The following is a 23,541-nucleotide window of genomic DNA, read 5'->3' on the forward strand; positions in this document are numbered from 1 at the left end:
GCAAAAATGTAAATAGAAAAATGGTATTGATTAAATTATTTATAAACAAAAAGTTGAATTTATAGTTTTATTTGCGTACTTTATTAGAGAATCCGTAAAATATAAAAAAGTTTTATAGTTATTTAATAGAATAGTGATGTGTATATAAAAGCTTTTATCTTCACTGCTTATTTATTGGGATATTTTATTTTTATTGTTAAATAAAAAAATTCTTTTTTTTTTAAACAGTAAAAATTTAGCTCTAGTATTTGATAGAGATAAAAATGAAAGTTTTTATTATTTTATCTTAGTAATAAAAAATTACAATGACTTGTTATAAATTTATAATAATTAGTTTAGTTGTAAATTAGATAAAAATTAAATAAAAAATTTTTTGTCGTTAAATTTTAGATTGTCCAATTTACCCCTAGTTAAAATTAAAATATTCGGTCTTAAAATCTGGGGTGGATTAAAAAAAAAATTTTAAACTTCAGGAGATATTTTTATTTACCCGCCAAATTAAAAGTGATTTAAAAAAATAAATTTACAGCAAAATTTCAATATATCTAAAATTTAACTTTTAAAATATAACTTTTTATATTCCAACACCGTCACAACTCACTCAAGTTACGTTCTTTCATTACATTTTTTATTTTTAATCAGACAGAGTCAATGAAGTTCTTAAAATAAAAATCCTCTAAAGCCACAACAAAAAATTTTCTAGACAAAAATACGCTTCCAGATTCTAAAAATTTACCAAACTTTTAACCAAAAAAAAGTTCACCAATTAACAATTTTTTTTTTAATTTATAATTACAATAAATTGTTTATTAAAATAAATCAATATCCTATTGACATATTTTAATTATGAGTGTGAATGTAGCAGACATCAGACAAATTTAAAATTATAAATAAAGAGAGTAAATAATTTAAAAAATAATGTTTATAAAAAATGCATTTATTAATTTAAAAATTTTTGAAATGCGCATTTTTTTCAAATTTTATTTCATTAATTATCTACTCTATTTATTTATAATTTTAAATTTGTCTGATGTCTGCTACATTACGAGTGTGAATAGAAGCAGATATCAGATAAATTTAAAATTATAAATGAATAGAGTAAATAATTAAAAAAATAATATTCATAAAAATGATCCTGAAGTTAGCAGACAATTAAAAATTTTCGGATTTTTTTTTACAATTTAATTAAAAAAAAAAAAAATCTAAAAATATGCCCATGTAGAAAATCGAAAAAACTATAAGTGCATTATTTAAAAATATATTTTTTTTAATAATTTATCATTTTGAATAAATTTCAAAAATTATTAGACGTCGGTCAATTTCTGTATCATCGTAATGTAGCAGACATCAGATAAATTTAAAATTATAAATAAATACAGTAAATAATTAAAAAAATATTATTTGTAAAAAATACACTTACTAATTTCAAAATTTTTTAAATGTGCATTTTTTTCAAATTTTATTTCATTAATTAATTACTCTATTAATTAATAGTTTTAAATTTGTCTGATATCTGCTACATTCAAACTCATATTTTAATTAATATTTAAAATACATTCAAATTATCTCCTCCAATTTAACAATGAAATTTTGAATACTAATGAAATATAAAACCCACCCTTAAAAAAACCCGCCAACTTTTATCGTGATTATACTTTCATTTTTTTTTTTTACCGTCTACTTTAATAGCATTCTCACAAGTTTACCGACCTCAATTCTCACCTTATTTTTTTCTCAAATAGGTTATTTCAGAGCAAAGTTACTTGAGATCTATATATATATATATATATATATATATACTAGTGAAATTCGTACGAGAAAAATCGTACTAGGAAATCTAGTCCAATTCAACAAAAGATTGGAAAGAAAAAAAAAATTACATATGAAAAAAACTACTGTCGAGTACTTGTACGGAATAATAATGACAAATAAAGTGATATAATTTTTTTATAAGCATATAAAGTATTAAGTAATTCGTGATATGAAAGTACAATTGTTGATCATTGTGAGAAAATAACATATAATGTAACAACTGAAAACGGGTTATTGAAAAGGGAAAAGATTGGCGGCTTAAAACCCGACAAGGAAAGTTGATAAAAAAAAACGTATTTTTATTTTTATTATCATTATCAGATCATTGTGACCCGCGCGTTTTAAATTATTATCCTGTTACTGATTGTTATTGTTGTTGTTATTTTAGTTGTTGATGTTGTTGTTATATCACAGGTGAAATGAAAAAGTGTTGCGTGAACGAATTACAAGATTGATTCGAGGTTGCTGGAAATATATATCGAATAAGTGAGGGTGAAGTACAAGAATCATTGCTCAAGGTAACATGAGTAATACAAGCTCTTTACTTATACTTTTTTTTATTTTTAAATTTTATTTATTATGTCACGGGTTAATGTTATTTTTATTTTTAATTGCATTCTATACACGTTTTTTTTTTTAATAGAAATGAATTTTTTTTAAAGTTTTTATAAAAATTTTGTTACTAATTATAATGACAATTAGTAATAAAAGTAATTATTTGAATAATTAAAAAAAATTATGATTGTTATTTTAGTTGATGGAGTGCTCACTAGGTGGCTTAGGAGAAAGAAGATTATCGTAAGTGGAATGTTGACTCAGAAATGTGATAAGCTAAAAAAATGAAAGAAATATTCGATCCTTCTGTGATTCAGAACAAGAAATGATGACTCGTTTGAGCTCGTCGTATACGAGATGCCTGCAACGGACATCCTTGTTACGATTTAGCAGGCCAAACATTTCTGATCTTGTTTAAAAAAAATTTAAAGGATCCTCATTACTGAGGTAATAAAAATTTACATACATTACACATGTGAAATTTCAAGTGTAATTTGAGGTGAAAAATTGACCCATTAAATGGAAATTTGCATATTGATTAAGAGAGAAAATTAAGTACAGAAAAGTAATTATAGTGACGTCATTAGTGACACAATTAAAATTGCGGGAAAAAATTTAAAACTTCGAGAGAAAATTAACACAAGGAAATATGTTAAATTATTAACAATAGTATAATTTTATAACATATTATTTTTTAACAATTATTGGGTGAATTATTTGAAATGACAAATAATTCGCGGGAAATTCGAATAATTTGAATTTTCGAAGAATTTAAATTCAGTTTTACAAATCGTTTGGAAAAAAAAATTTTGTTGGCAAATTATAATAAAAATTTTGCATGTGTTAAAAATTCGAAATTAAAACCTACTATTCGAATTCGAATAAAATAATTAGAATTTTCGAAAAATTTACATTCAATTTTTCGAATCTTTTAAAAAAAATTTTCTATTATTGGAAAATTATAATAAAAAAATTTTCACATCTTAAAAATTTAAGATTAAAACCAAATTTCGAATTTGAATCAAATAATTTGAATTTTCGAAAAAATCAAATTCAGTTCTACGAATCGTTTGAAATAAAAAATTTTGCATGTGTTAAAAATTCGAAATTAAAACTTACTATTCGAATTCGAATAAAATAATTTGAATTTTCGAAAAATTTAATTCAGTTTACGAATCGTTTGAAATAAAAAATTTTGTTGGCAAATTATAATAAAAAAATTTTCACATCTTAAATTTAAAATTAAAACCAAATTTCGAATTCGAATCAAATAATTTGAAAGTTTACGAATTTTTTTCCATATATCAGCAGTAATGCCAATATATAAATACATATATAAAATATGTTTAAATAATTTACTTATACTAAAATTTGTCAATGGAAGGGAGTTAATAATTTAAAAAATTGAAATACATAGAGAAGACATTGATCGAATAATTTTTAACAAAACATAAATTAAAAAATAATATAAATGTTAGAAAACGAAATAATGAAATGTACGATGGAGTAAATATTTAAACAAACTCCGAAAGTAATTATCAAGAGTTGTAACTTAAATATTTTAGTATCAACTACCAGGAAAATGTCTTAATTATAACTTTGTCTTAATGACCAATTTTAATTAATTATCTATTCGAAATGAAACTTTAACAAAGTCATTAATTATCATTCTATGTAATTTTAAATCATTTATTTATTAATTAGTTATTCTTTCACTGCCAATTAAGTCAATAATTTATAACTTCATTTAAATATATAATTAATTTAAATAATAAAATTTTTTACTTGTTTTTATAATGTGATAATTTACCACAACTAAAAATTTATAATTTTAATTTTTTTTCCTCGGAAATAATTAAAAAAATTTTTAAATTTATTATTTAATATAACAATAAAAATTATTGTCGTAGAGATAAAGTTTAATAAAAATAAACAAATATTTGAGTAGATTATCAGGTGAAATATCACTTGTAATTTTTTTTTCTCTTCTATTTTATTTTTTTTTTTTGATTAATTAGCAATATGAAAGATAAAAAAAAATAAAGTAAAGTAAAGTACATCGACCTTAACTTGTTACCGTGAATAAACTTGGGTTGTAACTTGCATATAACTTTATGGGTTTATATGCATAATATATGTAATATATACAAGCTAAATTTTAAGTCTAATGATTTTGCTGATTAGTAAATCTAGCCGTTCAGAACCATGTGTATATTAATACTTAATAATGAGTATACTTAAAAAAATTTGCGAAGTAAACGCTGATTAAATCCGGAGTAAATGCAGAGCAGATAATTGTTTATTTATTAATTCCCTCGGAGTGAAATTTACTTTGACAGGGAGTTTATTTTTAAATTAAAACTCCGAATCGAAGTGAATGCAGATTTAAATAAAATCCAGATTACTCCGAGAAAACGACAGACTTCTTATTTACCCAGTATCCGAAGTAATTTTTTTTTTAAACTCCGAAACTCTGTCACGGAGTGAATTTGAATTTAAATAAAATCCGTAATTACTCCGAATTCACTTCCGGTTTTTTACAATGTAGAGTTTGTATTTATCAATACAGTCGACTACCCGTCACTGTAAAAAAAAAACCGGGGTAAGTCCTGACGGTGTGGGTGTTAAATTTTAACACCGAAAGCGGTAAAATTTACTTCTACCCTATGACGTTTAAAATCATATAAAATAAAACAGGCTTATAACGAGTAGTCGAGAGCAAAACTAAATACACAGTCGTGGGAAGACTGAAATTATAAAGAATTTCCTTACGTCCCCTAGATCAGACTTATGACGGGTAGTCGACCAAATAAATTTGAATGATAAGAAAATTACATCCCCTAGACCAGGCTTATAACGGGTAGTTGACTGTAAATATAGATGATTTTAATGGAAGCTCAATATTTCCAAGGTGGTTGCACTTAAATACACATGTCTTGTGTGTAATGTACACAGCAAATACCCACGTGAATCACTTTTGCTTCTATGTGCAATATGTATAGTAATATAATACTAGTATGTTGTGTGCAATGTGCAAGTGCAAGTATTACGAAGGTAAAGGTATGTTTCCTTCTTGATATACATAATAATATTACGTTGCACTTTACTACGGCGCATTGTAAATTGTAAAGTGTTTTGTTGTCTCGTAAGGAAGACTGATGAATTTTGAAGCCGCTAAATTTAAAAAGTATTTCTATGATGTCACTGATTTAATTATTTCCTCATTTTTTGCCGTTAGATAAATTTTGAAAATTATCAACACAATTTTTTTTTATACTGATAAATTATTCACTTAATAGGCGGAAGTAAAAATTGAAATTTTAACCAGAATGGTTTTTTTTTTTAATTGTTAAAATTTTTAATTAATTCCACAAGGCTACGAAAATTGTGTAGAATTTTTTGATAATTAAAAATAATGAAATTTATAATTACTGAATAAATTAAAAGCATAATTAAATTATTCACAACGAATATTATGACAGTTTATAAAACTCCGTTTATAATAAAATTGTTATTAAATAATTTTAATATTTTTTTATGCTTAATATTAATAAATTTATATTGAAAAAAAAGTTTATTATTAAAAAGAAATATATGCATAAATATTTATAGATAAAATTATTTTCGAGTATATTTTTTTTATAAATATAGTGGATAAGGTCGACTTTTTAGTACGACGATATTACATTTGAAGAGATTTGCCAACCGACGACGACGCCTTACTTTGCATCTCGTTTCAGACGACTAGACTTTGTATATTGTATTTTATATTATATATATATACCTTCTCTTTTATATCGTCACCCGGAAACGGAAAGGTACTCTAGCGTCTAGTGAATGAAAACATCGTGAAACAGTTTATATGTGGGTGTACAGTGAAATGTATGATAAAATATTAAATATATATACCAGAAAAAAAATATATATGAATAATTATTTATAGATAATTGATATCATCTAATATTTATATATAATTATACAATTAATTGAACACACTAAAAATATATTTATGGAATTTGTAACGAAACTATGGATTTTAGGAAAAAATGTTTTAAACAAAAATTGTAGGAAATTTAATTCTCTACAAAAAAGATCTGAAGGCTTATTGACGTATCTCTGATAGTTTTGAAGTTACAGGAAAAATAAACGCGGGGTCACTAAATTTAAAGATATGGTTAAATTTATTTTTTTATTTCAAGTAGCGATTACGTTAAAACAATTGGATGTACATGAAAATGCAATGAGACCTTTTTTGTAGAGAATTTAATTAGCTACAAAATTGTTTATATACATTTGTAAAATGAGCGAATGCTCTGTGGGATTCTGGTGTAGGTGTGGTTAATTCAATAACTAACAATTAACACAAATTACAGATAAAAGAATAGATCTTTATTAAACAATATGTACACTAAAACTATGAGAAAAATAGCGAATGCAACTACAAGATACGCGATAGCGAATGCGACTGTAAACGAATACGCGTATAAATTCGACACGTGGTCGGTAGCGGTTAATAACGCGACAATTAATTTATAATTAATAAGACGCGAGCAACAATTCAATATATACTCAATAATTAGTAGCCTTGATATACTAGCTAATTATTGAGAATATTTAAACAGAGATTTAGCGAAGCGGTTCAGACATATCACACTAGAGATATATTTTGAGCGAAGCGGTTGGATGGATAGCTGAGTTTGTACTGCTCGATGTAGATTAAGAATAGACGTCGTCTTCTTTTTAAATATAAGTTATAGATTTATTTACACTTAAACTGTAAGAAAATACTTTATAGCGAATGCGACAAGATAGATAAGCGATAGCGAATGCGACAAGTCAAGCGGTTAAAAACGCGTGGTGGTTAGTAAGACTGCACGATGTAGATTCGAATTAGAGACGTCGTCTTCTTCCTTCGTGGCTTCTCGGTGGTGACGTGGCAGTATGGCTGCAGTAACGAATTTTCCCATTGGCTTAAAAGCGCGCCAACAGGAAATAGTTAGCCGCCAATTTCTCTGATTGGCCGGCTGGTAGCGGGTTCTCATGCCGACGTGGCACGGTCATGAGCAAGAAATTGCAAGTGTCGGGCCCAGATAGCGAGTGACCCGGCACTATTTTGACATTCAAGTCAGTAGCGAGTTCGGCTGCTCCCGTGCGTAGCGAAAGTACACGAAGCTTTTCAAAATGATTAAGCTCGTGACTGAACATTCTCCCCAGCGCTGGCGACGGTGTCGACAGGATTGTCTTCTGGAGAGTGAACTGGTAGCACACACAATTCAGAAGTTAGCGGCTAAATCTGCAGGATCTTCGAGTAGCGGAGCGATCGGTCTTTAATTTAACACAGCCTCAATCTGTGTTAACTGTAGCGAGTTGGTCGTAAGTCAATAGCGATTCACCAATAGTTCGTATAAAATGGAACTTGATTGACTTTACGGCTGCTTCCCATTTGTCACCAAAATGGGGAGCGCTTGACGGGTTGAACTTGCAGTCTGTGCCATCTGTAGCGAGTAAATACTGAAGTTCCTTTAGCTGTCTCGATCCTGCTGCGAATTCTTTTCTTAGCGTGGCGTCTGCTCCTATAAAATTTGTACCACAGTCCGAGTGTAGGGTACTGCAGGCGCCTCTCCGATTAGTAAATCTTCTAAATGCTGCGGCGTAAGCGTCAGTAGAATAATTGATGATAATTTCAATATATATAGCGGACGCAGCGAAGAATGTGAGACCTGGCTGGAACTTGCCCACCTTCTATCCAGTCAGATCTCCGTAAATCAGCGATAGTCAATTGAGCTCCCCTATGAGATGTTCTTGGCAGTATTACTGGATTATTTCGTTCATCACCCAGTAGCGAATTCTTCAAGCGACCGCCGACTCTGAGTACTTCATTGTAGTCGACGTAGGGAATCAATTTAGCGAGACGATGATTTCGTTGTAGAGAATCACCATTTTTCAGTAGTTTCAGCTCTTGCGAATAGTACTGACTTTGCGTATACTTGATCAGCAAAGTCTTTGCGAGTTCCAGGTCAACTGTAGCGAGTGGTGTGGCCAGTGTGGACTGTGGCACTTTTTTTATTTAATTTAGCGATGGCACGTAGACAGATTCCAAGCGTGTGAAGTAATGGTGACAACTTAGAGAATTTATCTAGTAGCGTGTATAGCGGGTGTGAATCTGCCTTGTAGATGGTAAAAACCAGACCTGGACGTTCTTCAAGATGTGATACCGTCTGCGAAGGGATGTCAAAAGATGGCCAGTTTTCTTTTGATTGACTGAGCCACTTAGGTCCCGTCCACCATAGCGAATGCTGTTCTAGTTTGGCTGCTGTTAAACCTCTTGAAGCGCAGTCAGCTGGGTTGATTCGTATCCCCGTAAAAGATACAGCGGAGTCTGTCCACAAGAAAATTGATATATTTTCAAGTTTCAAGATTTTCTTGACGTAAAGTACCAGTTGAGCGAGTAACACAGCGGCATTGAGCTCCATTCTTGGTATTGTAGTGGGTTTCAGTGGAGCAACTTATTTAAGTTCACACACTAGCGAGATATTGGAGCTTCCAGTAGCGTCAGTAACTTTTAAATATACGACAGCAGCCATAGCGAGTTGAGAAGCGTCAGAGAATCCATGTAGTTCAATTGATACATCATTTTGTACATGATTCTAGCGAGGTATCTGAATCTTCGAGATCTGATGTAGTTCATCTCGAAATAAATTCCATTCTTGAAGAAGCAACAATGATAGCGTAGCATCCCAGTTGAGTGTAAATTCACTGGAGCGGCTTGAGCGTGTAATTCCGTTGAATTACTTGCCCACTTAGCAAGCGGGAAACATCCTGCGGCACACATTTTTTTTATGTCGAGAGCAACTTGAATTGCCTCAGCGAGTTCATCTGCGCCTCCATAGATGTTGTCAACATAGCGGGTCTTTGTTAGCGGGTAGCCATGTTGCGCATCGTGTCGATGCGAGTCATTTGCAAAGCGAATGTGTTTCAGCGGCCATCTTAGATATACGTAGCATACAAAATGGACGCGATACACGTGGAACCGACGCTAAGTTTTCGATCAAAAAAGCTGAAGAGTCTTTTTACACCGGTGTGTAAATTTGATCACCACGGGCAGCACTCTAACAGTGCTCAGCAATGCCCACGGCACTTAGCGATTTTCACTTCAAGATCAATTACACCACACACTTTTTCTCACAATTTTTTTACGATTTTAAATTTTAATAATTTTTAATTGTTAAACCCACACCAGATCCGGCTCGAAGGACCAAAATGTAAAATGAGAGGATAACTAAAATGGATCTGGTTATGGCGTGAAGGTTGAAAACAATTAAAATTACTCAAGATTTATCAAATATAAGTTATAGATTTATTTACACTTATTTACACTTAAACTGTAAGAAAATACTTTATAGCGAATGCGACAAGATAGATAAGCGATAGCGAATGCGACAAGTCAAGCGGTTAAAAACGCGTGGTGGTTAGTAAGACTGCACGATGTAGATTCGAATTAGAGACGTCGTCTTCTTCCTTCGTGGCTTCTCGGTGGTGACGTGGCAGTATGGCTGCAGTAACGAATTTTCCCATTGGCTTAAAAGCGCGCCAACAGGAAATAGTTAGCCGCCAATTTCTCTGATTGGCCGGCTGGTAGCGGGTTCTCATGCCGACGTGGCACGGTCATGAGCAAGAAATTGCAAGTGTCGGGCCCAGATAGCGAGTGACCCGGCACTATTTTGACATTCAAGTCAGTAGCGAGTTCGGCTGCTCCCGTGCGTAGCGAAAGTACACGAAGCTTTTCAAAATGATTAAGCTCGTGACTGAACAACATTTTTGTCATATCTGTTATAGTTTAGCCAGAATTTTGATTTTTGCACAATAACTTTTGCATGTTAATTTTTAAAGCTTGTAATAAAAAAATTATTTTAAAAAAAATTGAAGTAAATAAATAAATTTAATGAGTGAATTAATTTCTTAATGAAAAATAGGGTTAAGTAATGAATAAACGCGGCATAATTTTTAATTGTAAAGAAAGAGAATTTTTAAAAATAAGTAAAAGTTAAAATTGGAGTTAAATTTTAAATGTCAGTTTGTCAAGTTAATTATTTTTATCATAAAATATTAATTTCATACTTATTGAAGCATAGCAGTAACGAGCAAAGTGATGAGAATTTTCTCTCTAAAAGATATCTTTCATTTTAAACACTCGTCCATTTATAACTTTGATGTTATATATGTATACAATTTCCGTATTTTAACAATTAAATCTACTTCACATTTAAACTTGTAAGTTTAACATTCAAAAGTAGATTTTGCGACGCTAAAACTTTTCCGTAAGCTCAAGTTTTAACATCTTTTATGTTCTTGTAGAACTTGCAGTACAAATGATAAAAAAATTATATTCCATTGGAGTTTTCAACTCAGTTTTATAATTTTATTCTTTTGTTACAATGAGAAATAACTAAGCAGACGAAAAATAATTAACTTGTACAAAAAAAAGTATTTTTTAATAACAATCCTAGTTTTAATTAACAAAACATTAAAGCCGAGATTTTTTTTCATTTTCATTGTTCAATTGCGCAATACTTGTTATGTTAACTCATTTAAGCTTTTATGTATACACATAAAAAAAAATTATTATACGTATAATAAGGTACTGCACTGTACTCTCAATTTTTAATCCACGCGATAAACATTTAAGCCGTTTGCAAACCGACTTTACTTAACAAAGCTCATTAAGAGGTAAAACAAAAAAATTTCGGTGTACGTAATAATTTTAATAATAATAAAATTAACATAAAAAAAATTATAAGAAATAGAATATATATTTCTGTTATTTCAAATATTTATTTTTAAATCACTTATGACAGTAAAAAAAATTTTTCTAAAATATTGACCATAAAAAACATCAAAATTTAAGACAACGTTCTGTAGAACTTTGAGTGAAATTTTTTAAAAAATTTCAAAAAATAAAATTTAAGATTAAATTTGAACATTCCGACTTTTCACTAACAAATTTAGACTTTTTATCAAATTTTACGTTCAGTCAATTTTATGTTCAGTCAGATTATGAGAAATTGAATGACAATTGACGTCAAAAATTTTATAATCCTGAAGTTAGCAGACAATCGAAAATTTTTGGATTTTTTTCAACAGACCAGTTACAAAAAAATAAAAATATGCGCATGTAGAAAATTAAGAAAGCTATAGGTGCAATTTTCTGAAATATTTTTTTTTTATAAGTTATCGTTTTTAAAAAAATTCAAGAATTATTAGATGTCGGCTAACTTTAGTATCATAAAAATTTTTCGGTAAATTTTTTGTAAAACAATTTCCTGAGCGATATTAAATGTACAAGTACTCGTAATTGTAAATGTACTGCAAGTTGTATCAGTCAACATAACGACCGAATTTTTTGTTCAAAAAAATTCGTTAAAAATTTTATTTTCGCTACTATTTAAATGCGAAATTACAGTAAATAATTTTTCAGTTAATTTTTTCAAAAAAACCCTGCTTTGACATTTGTCAACAGTAGAGCACTACCTCTCTGCTTCGCGTTCGAGGTGTGCAATAATTTTCTAGGCAAAGTAAGTTAACGCGGAAACTGCCATAAAATTCAAAAAATTATCGTCGGTCAATTTTTTAATGGCCAATTGACGTCAATTATCTGACAATTGTCAGACAATTTCATTGTTTCGTATTACTAGTCTAATAATTTTTACGAACATTTTGACTTGTTCACATAAATTTAAAACTTTGTTCATACAAAAGTCAAAACAAATAATTATGAGTGTGGATCTAGTAGACAAACAAACTTAAAACTCTAATAAATAGAGTAAATAATTAATAAAATAATTTTTATAAAAAATGCACTTATTAATTTCAAAATTTTTTAAATGCGCATTTTTTTCAAATTTAATTTTATTAATTATTTACTCTATTTACTTACAGTTTTAAATTTGTCGGATGTCTGCTACATTCACACTCATAAATCGAAACAAATAATTACCAAAAATTTTCAAGATAGAAATTAAGAAAAATGAATTTTCTCAAAAAAATATTTAATAAATTACAAAAATTTTGAAGTTAAAGAAAAATTCTGCTTCCCTAAACTTTCAAGTTCACGATGAAGATTTTCCTCGAAATTTTTTTTTACACACGTAATAAATAATTATTGTGCAGATAAAAATAATTGGCATGGTGTTAAACTTATCTCATTACACACTCAATACAATTAGAGCAAACCTATCGATTTGTAAATAAAACATAATAATATATAGAATATTATCATAAAGTGAATCACCAAGATATAGATATAGATAATACTGTAATAAACGATCAAATGAATCAGTGTTAGATAATCTTTGCGTGTTGCACGAACTATTAATACACTCTTGTGCATAAAATAATATTTTTATTTTTTTATTATAACAGTTGTATATATTTTTAACTACACTTTATTTTTTCGTTTAAAATTTTAAATAAAAATGTATGATAAAAATCAGTCATTAGCTACATAAATATTTTACACTAGACTTTAACATCACACGCGAGACAATTATAGATAAGTTTTTTTTTTTTTTTAAATAAATCAAACACGAAATTTTTTTACGCATAGAAATTTCAATGAACAAAAAAAATATTATTTACTATTAAATTTAATTATTTTCTACGAGTTGTTAACTACTCAGATAGTAGATTATTATCGTAATTGAATGCGTGAGTAAATTTAAAAATAAATTATTATTTACGATCACATTTATTTTACTGTCAGTAATTTATGACAAAATAATTAGTAATATATCAATGAATCAGCGTTTAAAAAAATTAACAAGACATAACATTAAATTGTGAATATGAAATATAGGTCAAAGTACGATAACCTTGAGCTATAACTATTATATTTTCATATTTATCTACACTTCCGTATTCTTTTAAAAATGAAAAAAAATTTTTTCAACTTTAATCCATTGATGAATAAAAAATAATAAAATATTTATTATCTATACCATTAAAAAAAATGTTTCTATAAGGGGAAGGGGGGGGAGGGAGTAGGGTAAGCAAAACGGGGTACCCCCACTTTTGTAAATATAATTGACCATTATTTTGAATATTTTTTGTTAAACTTTTTCAAAAATCGAGTGTCAGTCGAAAAATGTTAATGGCTAATGTTTTATGATAAAAACCAATAAAAATTTTTTTTTATTCCTTTGCATCCAATAATTGTGTAAAATGTAATTTTTCTTTATGTAAATTACTTACAAAAAAATTTAATTTAATCAATTTTATTTAATTTGCAGAAATTTTTTTTTTTCACCTTTTTAAGGGGATACCATTTTGCCCGCAAAACTAAAAATTTTTTTGTTTCAACGGCAACTGAAATGTTTGTTTATTTACTTTGAATATCATTAATATTTTCTTTAGTACCCCGCTTTGCCCCCCCCCCTGCCCCTACACTGTAAAAAATTTTGGTGTAAAAATGGACCCGGAGAACTTTACCCGGCCATGTAGTGGGAGATAACGGTGTAAATTTTCTATCCGTGTAATTTATTTTTTTTTACACCATTTCGTGTTACTCGTTATAATTTTGATTAATTAGCAACAAATGATGTTGAATATTTTCACTACTTATTTAATAACTATTAATTTTATTTAGATATTGAATAGTATTTCAAACATTTCAATATTTTTATGATTATTTTTCTTAACGCAAAATTATCATAAATGTACATATTTACATGCTTGACGGTGTAAAAATTTTCAATTCACCCGCCTAAATTTAACACGATATTTGGTGTAATTTTTACACCGAGACATTTACACTACACCGAGTCAAAAAATTTTTTTACAGTGTATATATATCATGTAAAAATATTTATATAAAGTTTATCCTCAGACAGTACCCCCCCCCCACCTTGTTTAAAAATATTCAATGACTTTTAAACCGTTCATAAAATACGTCACGCAAAATTTTACCTTTTTGACCCCACCCCCCTTGTCACGATCACATTTTCTGCGATCTCTCCTATCAATATTACGTCACAAATGATAGACCCCCCCTCCATTATGACGGAAATATGTATATAGAAATATTGATATATATACAAATATAAAACGAATGACTTTCTACGGTAACAAAAAAATAAAATTTTTAAAAACCGAGAAAAATTTGCAAAATTGATGAGCTGCAAACGTCACGTTTCCTTAGACCCCGACCCCCCTGGCCACAGTAAACGACACCCCCTCCCCTATACAAAATTTAAGAAGTTTCATATAATTCCTAATTGATATCAACTGCAATTAATTTTTTTTCGAATTTATACCTCGGAAAAATTTTAACTACGTCATCCTTTTCAATTAATGCCTCAACTTTATGTTAATAAATTAATAAAACGTTAATACGGTTATGACCTTCGAGTCATAGAATATTTTTAAAAACTGGGGGGGGGGTCATTATCTGAGAATGTCTTTAATGATAAAAAGTAATACGTGTACGTGTACAAAAAAAAATATTAAATTTAACTCAATAGTTCCTGGCGCCAGTTAAAAACTTCCTTTCTTCTATTCCAAAATCTTTACCCATATGTATATAAATATATGTAAAATGTATCTATATATCTATCTATCATCAAAACCAACTACACGAGATCCCTTTTCCCCATTCCGGAGGTAATAAAGCTAAAGCCGGTGTTATATCTCCGTGCAATTAAAATCCGCCAGGGTAATCTTTGAAAATTTATATCACGAATGTAAAATGAGCGGAAAAAAATATAAGAGGCGGAAAAAAAGTAAACAAAGACTGAAATGAAAATTACCGAAAAAAAAAAAATATAAAAATAATAACAATGAGAGGACGTTCTATTTTTTTCTGGCTACTTGTAATGTCTGAATATATATTTATATATATGTATATATTGTACATAAGTAATCATTGAAATGGAAAAAAATTTAAATATATTAATTGTATTTCTATTTATTATATAATAAAGTATGATGACAAGCCCATCGTTCATGTTAACAACCGATAATTTACTAAATTGCATTCTCTTTCTCTTTGTGCGCATACCCCTTTGGTCTCTTTTGTGGTTTATCATCACCGGATATCAAGCTAGATAATTGTTGGTACTCAGTCAAGTATCTAGTAATCTAACTAATTCTAAATTAAATTTAAATCTATGAGAATAGTGACCTAAATATATTTTACTCGATATATATAACGAATATATATTAGGGTAAAAACTAATTACTTTATTTTAACAATTTATCATTCGAACCCCAAAATATATCAAGTGAATTTAAATGAAATTTCTTTAATAATTTCAGCACCTAAATTATTTTTAAGTCACTAGAGATTTTATAATTTCTGTCATCTTTTTTTTTATCGCCATGTTTGTGACAAAATTTTACTGTGTTTACTAAAATATCTATTTATTTAAAATTAAAGCTCGTAGTTGTTTAAAATTTAATTTTAAAAAAATAAAATAAGCAGTTATTATTTTTATAATTTTTTTAAATTTGAAATTTCGCGCGGTTTTGAAAAATTATTTTATTTAAAAATTTCAGGAAGTTGATTTTAGAATTAATTAAAATATTTTTGAGTAAAATTTTTAAATAATTTTGACTGTCTAATTAAATATAAAAAAAATATAAGCGGTAATTTATTAAATAATTAATTAAATTTAAATCTATGACCTATTGAACTTTATATATTTATAATTATTTCATAAATTAACCTGCATAATTAATATATTTTTTCTTAAGTGACACGATAATTTGAATAAAATTAAATATTTTACTAAAATAATTTTTGGCGCCAATAAAAATATCGGAAAATTTAAATAACAGAAATGAGCTGGATTTTTAAATTTAAAATTACGCTATGGTCACTATCGATATAAAATATATCCCATATATATAAATATTGAAATCAATAGTATTTTTAAAACCTGAGCAAATTAATCCACACATGGGAAATTGAATACAAATTTCACCATAAGAACAATAATACTGCTAAATTTTTATCAAGTCTAGTAAAATAGTTATTAATTAAAAACTGAACCTATTTGTCATAATTGTTGTAATTAACTGAAAGAATGAAAACCCTGATATTCGATTTATAAAACATCCGAAGTAAAAATCAGCCGGAAAAATATGAGGAATGCAAAACAAGTCTATAACTTCTTATATCCAATAGACATCATCCGGCACGCGAGACGCGAATAGACAAGATACAAGATTGTATCCCTAGTCCTTTTTTAAATTCCGTAACAAAACCAACAACTCAACCACATACCAGTCACCATTATTACCTTTTAAATAACTTAGTATCACAAACTACCGATTACTAAATTCATTAGAACTTGCATTGAATTCCCGTGTAAAAAAAATTCCAAAAATGTTCGACATTTGGAGCTTCTAAACTTAAGATAGATTAGAACTTTTTTTGAACTTTTGTCATTTTGTAAAGCATTTATCTAGGACTTTATATAAGCGAATTTTGAGTAAAAAAAAAAACATATTTTTCTACGCACTTTTGGCTTTAGGAAACTAAAGCCAAAAGGGCGTATAATTTTTTTTTCATTACCCATCGTTTTGTCGACTTATTTTATGTCTAAAAATTGAAAAGAAAATTTTGAATACCAAAAGAGCAAAATCTTAAATTATACGCCCTTTTGACTTTCAATTTTTTTTTCTAATTTTCAACTTTAAAATAAAACTACATTATAATTAGCAATTAAAAAAAAGTTATACGCCCTTTTGATTTTAAACTTAGTGACTGAAGCTAAAAGGGCGTATAAAAATATAAGTCCGTTTGGAATTAATGACCTGATATTTCTCAAAATATATTTTTACCCTCATTCCAAAAAAGTTCCCATAAGAAACCATCAGCCTCATGAGAATCATAATGTTCATAAAAATTAAAAATTACAAATTTCTGTTTTTTCGAAACGGGGGGAAAATGTAATTTTACTCAAAATTCGCTCATATAAAATCCTAGACAATTTTTTTTTCTGTAAAACTTACAAAAGTTCTTATCTTATGATCCTGAAGTTAGCCGAGGTCTAATAATTTTGGATTTTTTTTACAGTAAATAATAAAAAAAAATTATTTTAAAAAATTGCACCCATAGTTTTAAATTTTCTATGTGCATTTTTTAGTTTAATTTTTTTGTAATCGATTTAAAAAAAAAAATCCAAAAATGTTTAATTGTCTTTTGACTTCAGGATCATTCTAATCTGTCTCAAGTTTAAAATTCCCACCCATCGAACGTTTTTGGAATCTTTTAGAATCGAATGTTTTTTCACAGGTTCACTCAAAAAAAATATCTAAATAAAATCAAAGAAAGAGCCAGAGTATGAAGGTCTCCTGACTTGAACCCAGCGGGTCGATACGCCCATAATTCGGCCTACAGCTCCAATAAACCTTTTTATTATATCACACTAGCTCATAAAAAATTAAACAATTTGAATTTTAACACCAATACAATTTTTCAAAAATTAATAATAAAGATATTTAGAATAATTATAAAAAAAATATGTAAATAATAATTTAAAAAACTGACCTTTCCACAATCAGCTGCTGGTGAATTTTCAACAATATCATAAATAACATGAGGCAGACCGGCAGTACCAAGAAGCGAAAATCCAAATCCCGCGGTGTCGCTTCTGCTAAGCGTGACCAGCAGCTCCTCAGCCATGTTTTGCACAGCACATCGATCCCCACGTAATATTTATATTATTTTATTACTCAATTATATATTTATCACTCCTGTCATTTAATTTAATCAATTTTTATTATTATCGAAATTATTACACCGCATTATTTAAAAAAAAAAAACACAACACATTTAATCACTGATTTAAACTCAAACTCAAACTCATCAAAATAATTTATGACAATTGACCGATATTATTAATTACACACAAATGTTTAAATTTTCCCGCGCTTTTAATCTGACATTTAAAACAAAACTCCGTCTTTGTTAATAAATAAACTATTTATTTATATTTAAATTTTTAAATCATCACTCATATCATAGAAAATTTTTCTTTACAACTTAACATTTGATACCGGCGTACTTATTATTGCGTATGCACAATTTTATCGTTCAGTGAACACGACTGAAAGTTAATGAGCAAAACGACTACTTGGTATTCCTTTGGTATTAAAAAAATAAAGAGGGTACATACCAGACATAAAATACCAGTTATCATTCGCAGTTACCGGATACTAGTTACCGAAAATTCAAATAATTAATTAATTAATTAATTAATTTCTAAATAATGACACAGTACCGGGTGATTTTATTTTTAAAAACTATAATTGATTCAGATTAATTTAATTTTATTTTAAATTTCCAATGCCAACAGACAGGAATGTCCAGGGGATACTAAAACTCCTGCGCGCCCTCGCACGTCGTCTTCGTCTTTTCCCTCCTCTCCTTTTACCTTCACTACCCACCTCCTCTTTACCTCGACTCTGTACTGTGTACTCTTAACTCTTTTTTTTTACCTCCTCGAGCTTCCTTTACCTTTTTACTGCCACCTTTTATTATATTTTTTTATTTCACTACTTCACTTAACTCCATTATATTTTTAAATCCTTTTTTACCCTCACCCTTATGATTTTTTATCACCACAAATCGCCATTCACCATTTACTTGTTTTTTTTAAATAATGCGCCGGATATTTATTTTATTATTTATTGGTTATGGCGGGTTATTAATTTATTATTAACTGAGCACTTTTTTTATGGTCATAAGTTAATTTTTGAATTTATATTTATTTATTTAATTATTTATTTATTTAGGAAACGAGCGAATTTAATTACGAGGTATGACGCGCACGGTAGACGCGCAAGTGTATGCGCGAAAACCCGCGATCACGGTTAGATTTAGTTTGTGCTGTTGCTAGTTACTGTTGTTGATGTTTTGTACGACTGATGGAGAAGGATGTTATCAAATTATTATTACTGTCCATCAGAAAAAACATCACACACCCTTTTGTGCCGGCGTTTACCAGATGACTGCCTGCTTATTAACTTGGTGGCGCCACCTGACGAGCAAATGTTTCATGTCCCCGCGCGTGCGCATTAATTTTTTAATTATTACAGACTACGCTGGTCAAATTAAATTTGAATTTTTACCGCCTTTTCATTAATAAAAAATATTATTTTATTTACGGAATTCGTTAGTTGATGAGCGAAGTCGCAAATATTTGATGATTCTGAAGTCAAAAGACAATTAAAAAATTTTTGATTTTTTTTAAACAAATCGATTAAAAAAAAATAAAAACTAAAAATTTGCACATGTAGAAAATTTTAAAAACTAGAGGTGCATTTTTTCACAAATATTTTTTTTTCATTATTTATCTGTTTAAAAATTTTGTTTAATTTCAAATGTCTGCTAACTTTATTATCATCTGCCTCACGCTCATAATTTTCAAGTTTAAAAATTTGTTAAATTTTTATCTTTTTAATTTCGCGCTAAAGCGATTCCGCTGCTACACAAAAATTTTATATGAACTCTTAATTAACTTTATTACATTTTAATAAATTTCTATTAATTAAGACATTAATTACCTATATTTTCAATCGACAATTAATTGAACTCAGTAATCAATTTTACAAAAATAATTAATTAAATGTTTTATGAATTAAAATTCTTGAAAAATTAAATAATCGATTTTTTTAAAAAATAAGTTTATTCAATTAATAATTATCGTAACAAATAATTAAATATACAAAATTGTTATTAATGAATTAAAATAATTAATTGATAAAAGAGTAAATAAATTGACTAAAGCAGTCCTACTAAAAATGGAGACAATATCGCACGTCGTTAAAGTTTCTCTGCCAAATTATTTATCTGGTTTACCAATTCCTGATTCAATTGGCGGATGGTTTAAACTTGGAGGTAATAAAATAAATTTATTAGTCACGATTCTATTAAAAATTTTATTATTTCTATGTCAGTAATAATTAATTTGTCAATAATTAAATCCAACATGGAACTCCAGCCTTTCTCTTATTTCAGAATCCATTAAATTATTAATTTTTAATTTAAAAAAAGAAATCATAATAAATACCTGTAATTAATAAAAAAAAAATATGCACACGTAGAAAATTAAAAAAACTACCGCTGCAATTTTTTCAAATAATTTTTTTTTATAATTTGTCTCTCAAAAAAATCCAAAAATTATTAGACGTCAGCTAACAGTATCATAAAAAAAAAAATACCGAAAGTACCAGAGTTTAAAAAATTTTATTTTATTTACATGTAACTTATTTATAAAAATTTAAAAATTGTTTGATGTCTGCTACTTTAAGTATCATAAAAAAACTTTTATTTTTTATTTACAGTTAAAGACTGGCTGGCTTTAATCCCACCAACAGCTTTAGTAGCAGGACTAGGATACATGTCCTATCAAGCCTGGTGTCCTGAAGCAAAAAAGGTCTGTAATTTTTTGTATTAATTTTTTACCAGCTGTTTATTTATTTATTTATTCATAAATAAATAAATTTCTAGTTGTATATTTTATTTAATTACTTGGTGCAATTTATTATTGATGCATTTGAATTCAAATTTGTAAATTTTTGAGTCTAAGGTTTTATTACTAATGGTTTTTTTTTTACAGTCAATTAAAGCACGTGTCAATCATAAAGTAAAGAAGGACGTCAGTAAAGTAGTCGATACTATTGATGTTGAAGATATAACTGAAAAAGCTTTTTTCTGTCGTTGCTGGCGAAGTGAAAACGTATGTTTTTATTATTATTATTAATTTTTTTAATTTAATCTGTAGGTCAAGTCGATTATTCATGATACTGAAATTAGCCGACGTCTTATACTTTTTGGATTTTTTTAAAAACGATAAACTTGGAAAAAAAATATTTTAAAAAACTGCACTTGTAGTTTATTCAATTTTCTACATGTGCACATTTTTTTTTTTTTTTTTTTTTAAATTAAATTGTTGAAAAAAAGATTAGAAAATTGTCAATTGTCTGCTAACTTCAGGATCATGATTATTTTTGTTTACGAAATTTTTATTTGTTGACAACTGATTGTAGAATATTTATTATCAAATTATAGTATCGTTATGTAATACAGTAAATTAAACTCTCATGACTCGCATATTCAGGTCATTTATACATACACTGTTATTACGTTTTTTACTTTACAATTAAATGACAAAGTCTTTGAATTGTCATTTTATAAAAATAGATTTTTAATATTCATATCAATACTTGATAATTCTGTTTTTTTTTTTACTTACGACACTGTTTTTTATTTACTTTTTTTTTTTTTTTTATAGACAAATAGATAATTTTTATAAAAGAAATTTATTCAGGAGGGAAGCGGGTCTGAGATACAAAAAAAAAGAGGCTATTTTTGTGATTTTTTTTTTCAGAGTACCTCCGTTATTAAAATTCTCAAAATTTGTGACATTATTAAACATCATTCTAAGAATATTCTGATAAATTTTCATAAAAAAATATTGAAAAATAAGCCACTGGCAGTGGGGAGAGACGAGTCATCTAAAAAAAAAAATCTCTATGCCGTAGGCTGGATAACTCATGCCTGCTTCATCTGAAATCGAAAAACCAAAGAGATTTGTTTAGTACATAAATTTATCTTGGATTTGAACGAAGGAATAAACAAAAGATTCATTTTTGAATTTTCGGTAAAGGTGCAATCAAAAAACTCTGATTTTTACCAAAAATTCTTCCGCTTGTTTAATTAAAAAATAAGTAGTTATTGAAAAAAAAAATCCTTCGTTCAAATCTAAGATAAACTTATGTACTAAAGAAATCTTTTTAGTTTTTTGATTTCAGATGAAGCAGTCATGAGTTATCCTGCCTACGGCATGGAGACTTTTTTTTGAGGTGACTCGTCTCTCCCTATTACCACTGGCTTATTTTTCACCATTTTTTAATGAAAATTTAGCAGAATATTCTTCAAATTATGCTTAATAATATCACAAATTTTGAGAATTTTAATAACGAAACTACTCTGAAAAAAAAAATCACAATATGCTCTTTTTTTTGTATCTCAGACCCCTTTCCCCTTTAAGAAGCTTAAATTTACCTACCAAATTTTTTTTAAACTTCTATTTGATGTCAACTGTAAATAATTTTTTTCAAATCTACATCCCTGCGAACTTGCAATTACTTTTGTTGTTCAATTAATAAAATTTCAATAAGGTAGAAGTACCGTTTTCTGCCACCTTAGGGCCAGTTTTTGACACTTGAAAAGTTTGAACAAAGTAATTTGTAAAAGACATATTGACATAATTAATTTAAAAAATGTGTACAAAGATACTTTTATCACACTGTTGCGATGGAAATTTTTATTTTATACTTTTTCATTAATTAAAATAAAGTTTTATATGTCCAAAAAGGGAACAGTGGCCACAAATGGTACTTCTACCCTACAGCTATGATAGTTCAAAGTATTCCACTATTTTTGAAAAGTGGGTGCACTGTCTGAGAACGCCCTTCCAAAATACAATAAATAAATAAATAAATTATTATTATTAATTACTAATAATTTTTTTTTTAACAGTGGCCTTATTGTGATGGAGCACATGGCAAACACAATGAAGCTACATGTGACAACGTCGGACCACTTATCGTGACCAAAAAGAAATAAACTAAAAAAAGGCTATAAAAAAATACGTATCAATAAAATTGATTGCTGCATTTTTCGACAATACACCTCGCAAAATTTAAATAAACTGTAGTTACCTTTTAGTTATTTCAATTAAAAATATTTTTTTTGGTTGCGGTGTCAATACTGCCAGTAAATAATTAATATTATTATTTAATAATAATTACTGCAGTATTATCTTCAGTTATCATTTATCATATATTTTTTTTTTATTAAAACTTTTTTCTTTTTTACAATAAATTCTTGCCTGGCAACAGCCGATATTTTTCCGATAATCAATTAAGTTTTTTTTAAAAACTTGCTTGTAAATAAAATAATTATAAATAAAGTTTTAGATGTGATAAAAATAATTAGAGGAAAAAAGTAAATAAAAGTTACCACTTAAAAAAAAAGAAAACGTTGTTTAATTTATTAATTGTCTAGGATCTTATGTGTACATTTAATTAACCAATAATTTAATTAATTATTAATTAACAATAATAATAATAATGATAATGAGCCATCAGGTATACAAGTAATTTAAT

The 23,541-nt window shown here is 27.8% G+C and overlaps 2 protein-coding genes across 5 annotated transcripts in view; one reads left to right on the plus strand and one right to left on the minus strand.

Moving 5' to 3' along the window:
- The window catches only part of LOC130671876 (PH and SEC7 domain-containing protein), a 73,082-nt gene extending 53,712 nt beyond the window's left edge, over positions 1-19,370 (minus strand). For all 4 annotated transcript variants that reach the window (XM_057475992.1, XM_057475993.1, XM_057475990.1 and 1 more), the window contains exon 1: positions 17,915-19,370. In XM_057475992.1, coding sequence (XP_057331975.1) covers positions 17,915-18,049 — 135 coding nt within the window. In that variant the 5' untranslated portion in view covers positions 18,050-19,370. The remainder of the gene's footprint in view (positions 1-17,914) is intronic.
- Positions 19,371-20,123: 753 nt separating this feature from the next.
- LOC130670788 (CDGSH iron-sulfur domain-containing protein 2 homolog) lies at positions 20,124-23,314 on the plus strand. Its single transcript, XM_057474314.1, has 4 exons — positions 20,124-20,266; positions 20,713-20,804; positions 20,988-21,107; positions 22,913-23,314. Exons 1-4 carry the CDS (start codon positions 20,170-20,172, stop codon positions 22,997-22,999), a joined length of 396 nt encoding a protein of 131 aa, XP_057330297.1. The 5' UTR covers positions 20,124-20,169; the 3' UTR covers positions 23,000-23,314.
- The last annotated feature ends 227 nt before the right edge of the window (positions 23,315-23,541 follow it).

Source organism: Microplitis mediator, chromosome 7, assembly GCF_029852145.1.
Source record: "Microplitis mediator isolate UGA2020A chromosome 7, iyMicMedi2.1, whole genome shotgun sequence".
NCBI lineage: Eukaryota > Metazoa > Arthropoda > Insecta > Hymenoptera > Braconidae > Microplitis > Microplitis mediator.